The sequence below is a fragment of the Penicillium maclennaniae genome, assembly GCF_028827695.1.
Source record: "Penicillium maclennaniae strain IBT 15551 chromosome Unknown utg000004l:1.0-3007600.0:1.0-3009580.0, whole genome shotgun sequence".
Classification (NCBI taxonomy): Eukaryota; Fungi; Ascomycota; class Eurotiomycetes; order Eurotiales; family Aspergillaceae; genus Penicillium; species Penicillium maclennaniae.
Window position 1 is genome coordinate 2,426,969 of NW_026623216.1, and position 12,318 is coordinate 2,439,286.

The 12,318-nt window shown below is 47.7% G+C and overlaps 5 protein-coding genes across 5 annotated transcripts; 3 read left to right on the plus strand and 2 right to left on the minus strand.

Annotated features, from left to right (window-relative positions):
- Nucleotides 1-1,587: 1,587 nt before the first annotated feature.
- N7477_005049 (uncharacterized protein) lies at nt 1,588-2,439 on the minus strand (the record flags this gene model as incomplete). The annotated part of the gene is made up of 2 exons (XM_056966712.1): nt 1,588-2,205; nt 2,302-2,439. The coding sequence occupies 2 exons, from the start codon at nt 2,437-2,439 to the stop codon at nt 1,588-1,590; spliced, it is 756 nt and encodes a 251-aa protein (XP_056823493.1).
- Nucleotides 2,440-3,452: 1,013 nt separating this feature from the next.
- N7477_005050 (Zn(II)2Cys6 transcription factor) lies at nt 3,453-5,544 on the minus strand (the record flags this gene model as incomplete). Its single annotated transcript, XM_056966713.1, has 4 exons — nt 3,453-3,683; nt 3,737-4,237; nt 4,348-4,825; nt 4,877-5,544. 4 exons carry the CDS (start codon nt 5,542-5,544, stop codon nt 3,453-3,455), a joined length of 1,878 nt encoding a protein of 625 aa, XP_056823494.1.
- A 796-nt stretch (nt 5,545-6,340) lies between these two features.
- N7477_005051 (uncharacterized protein) lies at nt 6,341-6,938 on the plus strand (the record flags this gene model as incomplete). Its single annotated transcript, XM_056966714.1, has 2 exons — nt 6,341-6,489; nt 6,542-6,938. 2 exons carry the CDS (start codon nt 6,341-6,343, stop codon nt 6,936-6,938), a joined length of 546 nt encoding a protein of 181 aa, XP_056823495.1.
- A 151-nt stretch (nt 6,939-7,089) lies between these two features.
- Nucleotides 7,090-7,563, plus strand: N7477_005052 (uncharacterized protein; the record flags this gene model as incomplete). The annotated part of the gene is made up of 1 exon (XM_056966715.1): nt 7,090-7,563. One exon carries the CDS (start codon nt 7,090-7,092, stop codon nt 7,561-7,563), a length of 474 nt encoding a protein of 157 aa, XP_056823496.1.
- Nucleotides 7,564-9,979: 2,416 nt separating this feature from the next.
- Nucleotides 9,980-10,940, plus strand: N7477_005053 (Zn(II)2Cys6 transcription factor domain-containing protein; the record flags this gene model as incomplete). The annotated part of the gene is made up of 3 exons (XM_056966716.1): nt 9,980-10,084; nt 10,139-10,236; nt 10,295-10,940. 3 exons carry the CDS (start codon nt 9,980-9,982, stop codon nt 10,938-10,940), a joined length of 849 nt encoding a protein of 282 aa, XP_056823497.1.
- Nucleotides 10,941-12,318: the final 1,378 nt, after the last annotated feature.

Genomic DNA, 12,318 nt, shown 5'->3' on the forward strand with positions numbered 1-12,318 from the left:
TACCCAGGAAGAACACCATGTTGTTTAATTTATTGCTCACACTTGACATTCTGCTCGCCTCTATACTCAATGGGTGTGCCTTGGGCGCAAAGTACCAAATTCCACTCAGTGAAGCGCAAAGGGAAGAACCAGGTAAGAGGATTATGATGGCTAGATCTTGTGCCCTCATCACTTTTTGACAAAGCAGTCTGACAATTGTCACCGCTCCAGTGAACCATCCAGCCTGTGACTCCCCTAAGGGAATCACCGATTGGTTGTTGTATCAAGCATCCATGTCACAATTCCTGGAGAAAAAGGAAGCATGCTGGCACCATCAAGACCTGATCTGGGATGACGACGGATGCACCCATGCCCCCGATCATCCACTTGGTTTGAATTTTACTCCAGCCTGTCAGCGCCATGATTTTGGCTATCGTAATTACGGGAAACAGTCTCGCTGTACAAAGGAGAACCGCCACAGCATTGACAAACACTTTTTATGCGATTTGCGGGATATATGCGATCACGAACCTCCTCAACACCAGTTTGGCTGCAACATTTTGGCAAAGCGCTACTATGATGCTGTCAATAATTTCGGTGAGGGGCATTGTGCGAATGGGAATATACCTTGTGGTAAACCTGGCACTCCATGGTGTAGGGATGATGATCGTGAAACAACTGGGTGTGGAACAGAGGCGACAAGCTTTGGATTTTGAGGATCTCAATACTGAACTGAGTGGGGATGAAATGAAGTACATTGGCGCTGAGTTTCAGGCGCAATACTGAATAATTGAAGAAGTTCAAAGAAATCTGGCATGGTAAATGCGAGTTGAGTACTACTATTAAGATGACCGACTCAAATGTTTATGCGATCACCAAGAATAGATTGATGGTCAAAACATGAGCGGCTGGGTTTACTAAAAGAGCAAGCGTATGTAAGTTGAGTTAAAGGAGAAGGAGAGGAAACGGAGATTAATTTGTTTCCCTTTACGACTGCCGGCCAGCTAGTCCTGGATCAGAAAGATGAAAATGAAAAAAAAAAAAGAAATGTTCCCTCGAACCGGAATCGAGCCGGTGACCTTTCGGTTATATGTATCCATTACAGCCGAACGTGATATCCAACTACACCATCGAGGGTTTAGATGACTAACAGGCGTTTCAATTAACATCAAGAGCCCTTTGTTGATGCCGATGTAAAGCATACAAGGTGGTCAGTCATTCTTGACAAGTTTCCGACCGGGGTTTCGATTCAAAGCTCAGGTCTGCGGGCTTAACATTACATGGGTTTGTGCGCCAGGCGGAGAAATGAAAATACCCGAGGGTTGAAACATCCATGAATTTGTCCAAGAGGCTTTGAAATAACGAGAGCATTAGGAAGATACTTAATTAGCTCACTTCCAGAGCTTTCAAAAAAGCAAAAGTTCTCCTGTATAAATCAGGAACAAATTAACAAGAAAATGGGTGAATTCTGCATGTTTTCGCCGCCCGTGGAGAGATGATCTAGAAGGCGAGGGGTAGGTGGCAGTGCAAATATATCCCTAGACAGCTGACGCAGGAACCTCGGACTTGAGTGCGGCGGCAGCCTCCATCTCGCGGCTAGGACGGCTATCACTGAAGGCAATGCTCAGATTGCGGTAATCCCACCTGCGGGAAAAGGAACAGGACAAGGAAGGTCAGACCGGGGACCATCAGGACGTCGAGAACACCGAAGAAGACGGAAGTACCAGTAACCCCGATCTTGTTTCCTCCATCGGACAGACTCCAGCCGATAGGGTACAGTAACCACAGAAGATTGAGCCAAACAGAGAGAATGATGTAGTCCTTGTCAACACCGAGCAGCTGCGCAGCCTCGCGACTCTCATTAATGGTACTCATGGCAAGTATAAGCCAGCCAAAGGTACCGAAGGCGAAGAATCCCCACTTGTAGCTCGTGGTCACAAAGGCGCCGACAAGGTAGCAGACAGGCCACTGCAATGCAATGGCGATGTTGCAGAGCATGGTTGTCCACGATACACCGGAGATCAGTCCGAGGCACAAAGCAAGCGAGGGCCAAGCGACGACCCAGTTGACATATTTGACCCAGAACATCTGGCGAACGACCTCCGTTGCCGAGATTGTTAGTCTGTACAACTGCACTCCAGCCAAGGTCTGCTGCTTGGGCGAAATAGGTGATGGCACCGACGAGAAGAATGAAGGTGAAGAGGTAATGGAATACCCGCTCGGCTTCTTTTCCAGTAAATGACATGACCAAGCAACCAAGCTGCACACTTGGACATGTTAGTCCCAGATTTCAGGATATGCAGTCGATGGGAGAGGTCTCACCAGAGCCGTAGCGTAAGTAGCCGTGACAGCCCAAAGCCAGTCCGATCCATGCACAGCAAGACTTTCGTCAACCCCTGTCACAGGGTTGATCTTGAGAGCATCATTGGCTCGAGCAAACAGATCCATTGTGAGGTTCATCGCGTGGATTAGGAAATGGAAAAAAGGCTAACCAAGTTATTTGCCGGCATAGGCAAGAGACTAGGTGTATAAAGACCAAGATAGTTGAAATTGTTTGGACATCCTCAGCACACAGAGGATGTGTTCTTCTTATAACAAGGAATCTCTTCATAGAACTTCACCCGAGATAAGATGAAAGATCAAGGGCGTAGACTGAGGGCATCGCACCCATGGAGTTCGGGAGACCGATATACCGACTGTCCTGTTTTGGGCCGGCAGCTGTAGAGACGATTACGGCCTGAACATGCTCCTCTGCATGGAGCTGGCGACGCATGATGGAGCTCTGGTTGGACTTGGATTCTACTGTTCTTCCATGAAGCACTGGGGACCCCTGATCGACGCCAAGACAAAGGACCCTAGTAGCGCGACTGATCATGGTAGCAATGCCGTATGAAAGACAGTACATCTAGTCAGCACTTGGGAAATGCCACATTCGACATCGTAACCGCCGGCTCGGCGAAATGTTCGATATATAGGGCGAGGCAGGCTTGGCCTCTGTGAGTCGGCTGCCGGGTCCTTGGGCACTGTATCATTTCTCCGACTGTTTTTCCGAGCTGATATCTCGAGGCGATCATTTGTTGGCTCGTATTTACGAGCGCTGGCACCGGATATCTGATATCCAAGAGAACATATACTCCCTAGGGATCGCAGCCTTGGCGCTGGGATAGTTTGCTTCTATGATTTACGGATGTACAGATATTCAATTTGAACTATTTTTGTTGCATATGCTTAGGCATTGGGTGAGGTGTGCGAAAGTGCATACTTGTCTCATGTGGTTTGGTCCGAATTTGCCAAGGATAGTGAGCATAGAAGGGAGCACTATCAAATTTTGTGGGGTGGGTTGGAATGATAAGAAGAGGCGTATAAAATTAATTGAAGGGTAGAGAAGACTGCGCTGACTGACAGACGAGTTTCTCAACCAGCATTGTAATCCTTGTTTTTTTTTCAAAAGGGTTTTAGTAAGATGATTGTGGTCATTTAATGTTTGGTGTGCTCTCAATACTGTGACGGTATATATCCACGGTTTTGGAAGCGCAAGACTGTGGAAGTAGATCCAAGTAATTTTGGTTTGGATTGTTGACGTTCTTCAGCTCGCGAAGGACATGAAAAAGCTCCTGGATATGCATTTGGAAAGCTTCGTTGTGCATTTCATCGTACAAGTACTCCGCGCAAAGGAAGATTGGAATTGGCATCAAGGGATGTACCTAAATGAGAGCATTTAGTGGGTATAATGTTTGGGCTTTAGTCTGTGACTTACCTTGGTGAAGGGGAGTTCGCGCAACGTAGAAGTCAGGCGAATTATTGCCGTCGAAGCTTCTAACGCCCTTGATTGATAGTTCATAATTTCAGGGTTCTCGTGGTCAGGTCCGGTGGAATCCGCAACTGTCTCGGTCATGGCTTTGCAGAAATAAATCATTGTCGCTTGGCCCAGAATGTTGGCGAAGAGCAACAAAGGATCGTATGATTGGGTCGGTGACGGATAACACCGCGATAAAATCTGAAGCCTGTCGGTGAGAATGCTATCGAGCCACCGCCTCTGCTCAGACCCATCCATTGCCATGTCACCATACGCCTTTGAAATGTGGTATCGCTGGCTTTGAAGAAGACTGCGGCCACATATCGTAGCAAGTATGAGGCACTCATTGAACGATGACTGGACTTTGACGTCGAGGTCCGTCATTGCCTCGGACAAGAACGGACCCAGCTCGAAAATGCCGGTCTGGAATTCCCCGTCTGGTGCAGGAAGTCGAGTGCAGATCTGTTGGTAATCACAGAATTTCATCAGTCATCCGGCTTGGCTTGAAGGTTTAGAAATCTTGAGTCCTACCACATGCTCGTTTAAAGTTATGGGCCAGTCGCCCCGCATACTGATGATATGGTCAAGAAAATAGGCCATCCAAAACACGCGGCGTCTTTCCTCAACTTCAATAAAGTCGCCCCGTTGAGGGGAAGAGGGCCTCTCTTGTCCATGGGGCTATCAATATCATGGTAGCGCATAGCTTGTACCAAGCGAAAGGCTCGACCGGCGCTCATCCATGCCGTACGGTGATAGGCTCGCATAAACTCAAAGGTGACGACCAGCACCCAGGCCTGCCCGAGCTTTGTATTGACATTTAATTGCTCGGCGCTCTCTACACTGAGATACTCGAGCATTTGCTTCGTTTCTTGGTAGAGTGGCTCTATCATCTCTCGGAACTGCACGGATAGGAGCGAGGCCAACGTCCACATAGCATACTGAAGACATCGGCATGTTGCAGATTTCTTGTTCGACTTGGACCATGACAGGTATCGCCTTTGATTAAGAATAGGGATAGACTGATGAACTCGGTCCAAGTAAAGCTGATCCCTGGTAGTGGGTATTAGATCAGGTAATTCACTGCGACTTAGATATGCTCACAATTCGGCCTGGATTATGTCCGATGGGGGCAGGCGGGGGTTAGCAGGGATCATCGACGAAAAGGCCCATTCATGGGGGAGAGGGGCTAGATCAGGGGCAAGACCATTGCTATTCGACACGAAGACTTCCTGGTCCGATCCCGATGAACCGGTCCCTTTAGGAATCCACGCCCCTCCATCGCGACCATCTACGGGCGAGACCGACAGCGCCAGATCATTGCTTGATCCACGCTGACTGTCTTGTCGCCCATTGACGAGGCGGCTCTCGAGCATAGCTTCAAGATGTATCACACGGTTTTTGAGTGCCTTCAAATGACCTTTCTTGGGGCCTCGAACACCGCGCTGCGTCACCTCACATACAACCCCCGTGTCCTGACAAACACCGCATTGAGGCTGTTGGCCATCACAGCGCAGCTTTCGGCGTCTGCATTCATCACACGCGGCCCCCGGTCGCTGCCGACCCCGTGGTACATCATTGACTTCTGATTCCATGTCGGAAGCCAAAGGCATGAGTGTCGGAGTATATGACGGATTATCTTTTCCCATGAGGTGGGGTGGAACAGGGAGAGAGAGAGAGTGTGTGTAGGGGGCCAAGAAGGGGGGGTCGGGTTTTCGCTGCGCATTCACGGTCACCCACTTTTCTTTGTTTGAGCATCCATGATGCGCCATTAATAAGCGCCCGTGTATAGTGCGCTGGTTGAGCCCGTGGAGATGAACCTTATTCCTCGAGATTTTTGCCTACGTATTCATGATAGAAGGTTAGTACGGCTCTGCTAGGTAGAGACTGGGCTCCCAAATTTACCGTGCAGTACACTCGTATGACTGTACGTAAACAATGGCTGTACCATTCCTTAGTGCTGACTTTTGACCAGGATAAGGCCGAGTCACAGTGGGTCAGGATCGGGAGATCCTTCGTGCTCCGCGCCCGAGATCCTACGGACCCCACACCACTTATTCTTGGCGCACTCATCAATTCAATTGTGTCTGGATAAGCTAAGGTCCGTCTTATCTTTTGACGAGGTATAGAAAAAAGAAATTTATTCTTAAGTGAAAGTATTATAGTTAAGATTAGTATATAATTTTTTATTATATTAAATATAGGTGTATAATTTAAAGAAGCTTTAGGTAATAAAGGTAATATTAATCTAAATATACCATATAAACTTAATTTTATTACGCATCTGGCCTATAGCATTCTCAATACACGTCCGATATGAGAAGTTCCTCGCAGCTTCAATGCCACCAAAAGGCAGCTGCAACATTCCGTATGCCATAGTTTCTCCGATAGCCACAATAGAAACTCCGACGCAAAATAGTTCCCCGAGCTATCTATGCGCCCCAGAAAAGAGCTGCCCGTAGATCTTCGAGCTTAGCTTGAAACTGCACTAAATGTATCAATTCTTTAATTCTTTGGATGTCATGATCCTCGCAAGTTTTAAAATGCATTCAACTTCCTCTCTCCAAAATGACAGCATACGCAGGCCAATTTCTTGCCGGCAAGCGCATCATCGTCACCGGTGGAAGTTTCGCAGTACTTTCATTCGTAATTGCTTTGGGGCAACTTTGGAATTCTTCCCTCGAGCGCCCTGAAGTCACCGTACGAGCGGGACGACCGTGACTTGTCTATCCGGAAAGACTCTTCCACCTTGAATATCAATGGAGCCAGCCGCGACGACGGCCTTGTAGCCATCCAGCAATTAGGCTTATTAGACGAGGTTCGAAAGCATGCTATACTGAACGGCGGTGATATTCGCGTGTGGGCCGATAACTGGAAGTGGCTTTCGTCCATCAATCCCACCGCATACGGCAATCTCCCCGCGGCTACTATGCGCATTACGCGAGAAGATTTGAAGCGTATTCTCGTGGAAAAGGCCGAGACAGCTAATACGGAGTTTACAAGTGGCAACGGCCGCGCCACGGTCGCGGCCGTGAAAACCGATGTAGTAGAGTGGCAGAACCCCGTAAGCGGTGAGATAGTCGAACAAATCACAGAACGGGAGAGCGAAAGGCCCACACGACTCGGACGACACCAACCAATCAAGAGGCAAGCCAGCGTCGTTTAGGTCATGTATATATTTGATTTGATAGATTGAAAAGGGGGCTAACCGCGACATCCGCGGTGCGACTCGCAAATAGAAAGATAGAGGTTACGCTATCGAACGGGGAGACAGAAGAATGTGATCTCCTTGTCGCCCAGATGGCGCAAGCAGTAACATGCGAGCCTGCTTCCGACCCGACGACATGAAGACAACGTATACCGGCGCAACTCAGATTGGTGGAATCTCTCGTCTCCCGAGGGGAGTACCTAAGCCTATCGACAAGGCCTTCGGGTTACAGATGTCCTCTGGCGAAGGTGTCTGTTGTATTTACAACCCATTTAACTCCGACACGGTTGCATGGGCACTTAGCACAATGTGTCCCGAAAGAAATGCCAAAAGCAATCTTGGTGCAGAAAAAACCGAGGCCCTAAAGGCAGAGGCATTGAAGACAGCTCACATGTTCCAAGAACCCTTCAAAACAGTCGTAGAGGCCACAAGTCCGGCCACTGCCTTCATTCGGCCCACGAAGGAGAAGTTTGCTTTTCAGCACGATGACCGTCTGAAGGGTGTCATCTTCATCGGGGATGCCAATCACATTTTCAGTCCCTTTGAACTCGTTGGTGCAAATCCCGCGCTGAAGGACGGATAGGATTTGGCGGAGCAGATTTGTCGCAACACTTCCATGCAAGACGCCACTGCCTCCTATGATCGCATCAGTATCTCACGCTTCGAGCCGGTTTTCAATTTTTCGCATGAGCGAATCGGGTTTAGCCACTGTACAAGGAAGAAATGGATGTCTTACAAATACGGCATGGCTGCCCAGAGGATGTTCAAGCAGGTTCGTTAGGTGTCATAATCGGAGCTGTACAACCGCGATGTTGTCCGGTCTTGGGTTCGTTCAAGGTGCTGAGTTCGTGCCGCTTGTCTTGGAATCAGGATGAACGTTTAGTTCCCTGAGAGCGAGAAAGCCTCTTCCTTTTGCTTCCACGTGCTATGCCTTGTATTGAGAGTGGACCATAGCCTTTTAAATGTCGGATATCTATCTCAATATACGTGAGATCCTCTCACTCTGTGAACGCATAGATCTGTCTCCAGAACCCGAGTTAGAGAGTCCAAAAATAATCTGGCTCACTCTTGAAAGGGACAGGCATAATTCCTGGAGGTGTCAGAGTTGCAGCATTGTAAAATGGGGGGGGGGAGGGGAGCACCCACCAGGGCGTCAATATGAACAGCTCCGAGCGCCAGCCACAGAATGCCAAGCGGAACACGCGAACTGGGAATCACGGCACGTCGGGCCCCTAAACGGTGCAGATTTTGCACATTCTTCTAAGTATGCGACTTGGATTGGATGCTATTATATAATATCTCAATATGGAAGTTTCCAACATTTCCAGAGAAGTGTTATTTGGGTGACCGTAAATCCATGATTCACTTCTACTTGCATATTTGTACTTCGGCAATTTAAACTCAGAAATATATATCCTACCTTACCACCAAACAATCTATTTTCACCATCACCGACGTAAAGGGTGACTGCTGGGATGACTAGATCGCCAGAGCAGAGACTCCCGAGACAAATTTTGGTCCTCTAACAACAGTATTGGCCCTGTTGACACCATATTTTGCCCAAAACAAGTTTCACAGAATGGTTATGCGTTGCTGGGCGGATATTTCAGTGTTAATTTAGTGATAAACATTGTCCACCGCGAGGGCGAATGTCTCTTCATTTTAACCCCAAAAAGGTGTTCATTAAGATATCAAAGATGGACTTTAACAACGAAAGCGAAGCAAGCAGGGATCACAATCGAGCGTTGCCCCAGTAGGGCAGTCATGCCAGTATTGGTTAAGCTGGCTTCCCGGAAATTTGAAGTCGTGCTGTAGTTCACTTTGACCGAGATTCATGATGCAACGACCAGAGCTACTGCACAAGAATTCCACAATGAGAAAAGTAATGACTTACTCTCGACAGGACTTACTTATTAGGGATCATAATCTACAGAGCTACCGCTTACTCAACTCACACACGCTGCGGGCCCGTCTCGAATGCATCATCTAGTCCAACAGGGCAAGGCTCACTCAGTGCACCCGACAAGGTGGGCATTGGAATCAATGTTCTCGTTGCAATTACAATGTTTATCAAATTTGTATATTGCCCTGCATTTATTCGAAGGCAGACAAGGCATCCGATAGAAGTGAACGAGATACCGGCAGATTGACCAATATCCTGACGTATCGATCGATAGTACTAAAAGTTGGTGGAAAAAATAGTTCCAAGATTGAATGTGGCACGTCTCAATTTCTCTTACTTCTATCTTACTTCTAAGCAATGCCTTGACGCGTCACCAATTGTCCTGTCAAGGATCTATTTTATTTCCGTGAGTTGCTGAAGTTTCTTATTTAGTTTGTTTGCGACGGCATAATCTTGCCGAGAGCATGGTCCACCAAGACAGACACATCAGGTATTATGCATTTGACGCCAAGCGAGCTTCTTTACCTCCAGTACCCATCATGTCCAATCATGAAATGATTCCCCCAAATACTCTAATTGCCGGCCAAGTATTGACCGGATAAAAGTTTGCCTTTCCACATACGTCAATTTAGTGTCTCGAAGGGCCCGTAGAAGCTTCGTCTCCGCGTCTATGAAATCTGTGACATCGAGATGCCGAACTTCCAGATCTCCACCGACGACACCCCCATAGCCCAAAGAGGAAAGATGACAGGGGGGAAAAATCGGCACTGCGATAAGTGGAGCCTCTATAGACAGTTAGTGAAACCCGATTGGATATCGTGATCAACATGCTTGAAAAGGGTCTATTCCCCGTTCGAACAACTAGCCCATGTTCTGGAACAATTAATTTTGGAAATCCCTGCAAAAATTAAGAAGAAGTCGATCATCGGCTTATAGCAGTTCGGGGCGCATCCCGGGCTTTTTCCTAAATTCATGATTGGTTGACATCGATCTTGCCTTTCCCAATCGGGAATCATAGTCCGACTAACTTTTGCCATTGCTACTTTATGCTGTAGTTTATCTTCCACATTTCCCCCATGTTTACACGGATCACAAAATGTCATCAAGACAATCAACACCAATGTCTGACCATTCACATGCCGAAGGAGTCCGCAAGCGTGTGTGCAAAGCATGCGATCGATGTCGTTTGAAGAAATCCAAGGTATGTCTCGAGAAGGGCAGGAGGGGACGCCGCCGTCCATACTGACGGGACAAGTGTGATGGATCCAGTCCATGTTCGCGCTGTCGAGCAGATAACGCTGTCTGTGTCTTCGGGGAGCGGAAGAAGCCTCATGACAAAGTGTACCCCAAGGGGTGAGCTGGCACAATAATGACCACACAGGAGTCTAAGCTGATCATGATACCTATGCAGATATGTTGAGATGCTTGAACAGCAACAGTCCTGGCTGGTACACGGCCTTCAAGAAATGTACCGTCGTGCGATCGAAGGTGAAAGCTGGTCCGGAGACCTGCTGAAGACCGAGACGAATGGCCATCCACTCACCCACGATATTCTCACCCGCCTCGGGGTCCTCGATCGCTCTAAAGGCGAAATTTTTGAAGAAAACCCCGGCATTCCATGTCGTCAGGAGACCTCCAATGATACCCTCGAACCAAATTCGCCTGTTGCTCGCTCGAGTTTCTCGTCTGACTCACTCTCTCATCAGGAGATGCCACCGACCCCTCCTACATACAATAACGGTCCCGTCTTTCGCACTCCGATCAAGTCTGAGCCCCTTTCTCATAACTCATCATTTGGGCTGCCATTACGAGGAGTCGATGATCCACTAGGATTACAACCGTGGCCCAACAATGGATTCGATTCGTTCGACAATGTTAGTCTATTGGATGACATGGACATGATGATGACCGCCGACTACACGAGCTTGACCTTTAACAACAATTTCACGTCGCCTATGTTCAACCGTCAGGGGCCCATAGGCTCCATTCCGTCCAACGAATACGAGGATTTCAACCAGTTTTTCAACACAAATCCGACAGAGCACCCTTCCGTCTAAGCTTTGATCTTGGAGGTCTTAGATCTTCTTCATTTAATGTCCAGTTACGAGGCGTCTTTGTATTATAGGTGTATTTTACATTCTCTCATGTTCATATCTTTGTTATTTTAGAGGCCGCTTATAGGAATTGGGGAAGTCGACTTAAGTTGAATTTTTGTTTCCAATTTTTTCTCCAATTTTTTTTTCCAATGGTTGGGTCATGTCTCGTTTCTCCAATTAAAGTTTCTTCACCCAATCAAAGGTCCTTCTTTCCGGCTGAAAAAGCAACGCACTGATGTGCCGATCATGTTTCCCAAATCCACTTAGGACCACTTTTCACTCTCTACGAACAGCTACGGGAACGGGCTATCCCCACAATGAGATACATGAAACGAATCTTCTATTACACGCGTAGTCATTTAGCTGGTCGACATTAACATAGCTGCATTAGGAAGCGATCGGCCTTGACCTGAGGGCAAGCCCCCACCGTCCTAAGAGACTTGCAAAAAAGGGTGAACAAAGTCTTTCGAGGGACCCCGCTAGACAGCGTAATAGATAAGGATTATCAAGGCAGACCCCCTGACAGGGATGGTATTACAGGCCGCCCAAACATTCAATTGATCATTCATTACCTATTCGGGTAATATACGCCAGCGGCACGGTTGACAGTGTAGATCGCGGTCGGCTAGATCGGGATCGACTGATGAAGAGATGACATTTCGGGCAATAATTCCCGACCCATCCCAACACATGGTTTTATGACCACTGGCGTTGCCCATCCATGGTCATGATAGATACATCGCTGGTGTATTTTATGCATGGATTCAAGAATAAGCCTCGGTGGCGCTGAAATCTTGAGGTTCTGGTTCTAACGATGCTTCGTGCATGGAATTCTTAATAGGAGTAAAGCATATAATTGATCAAATTGACCATAAAGGATTTGAGGTGATTGCCATATCAGGATATTGAAAATCTGGTAATTTCCCTTTTCGGTATTACCTCAGCTTTCGACCAATTCTTCACAGCGGATCCATCCATAAGCTGAGATTAGCACATTAGGGGGTCTACAGGCAGCCACCCGGTTCATTATATTCCCCTTGGACGGTCGAGACATCTGCTGGAGCAAAACGGGTAAGGCCCGTTTTGGTCGGGTACATCGGGATCGACCAGTACCGAGGTAACGGCATTCATTGCCGTGGCGAACTCAACTCCTCCCTGAACTAAGTTTTACCATTCAGCACACGAATTTCACTCGCTGGATCCATGCGTTAAGTCATCTAATTGGCTACCGATATAAGGCAGAGGATTTAAAATATCGCGTGCATAAGCCTTGGCCCAAACATGGTTAGCGGGCGCCTCCATCCTGCTCATAGCGGAATTAGAAAGGAGCATAAGCAAG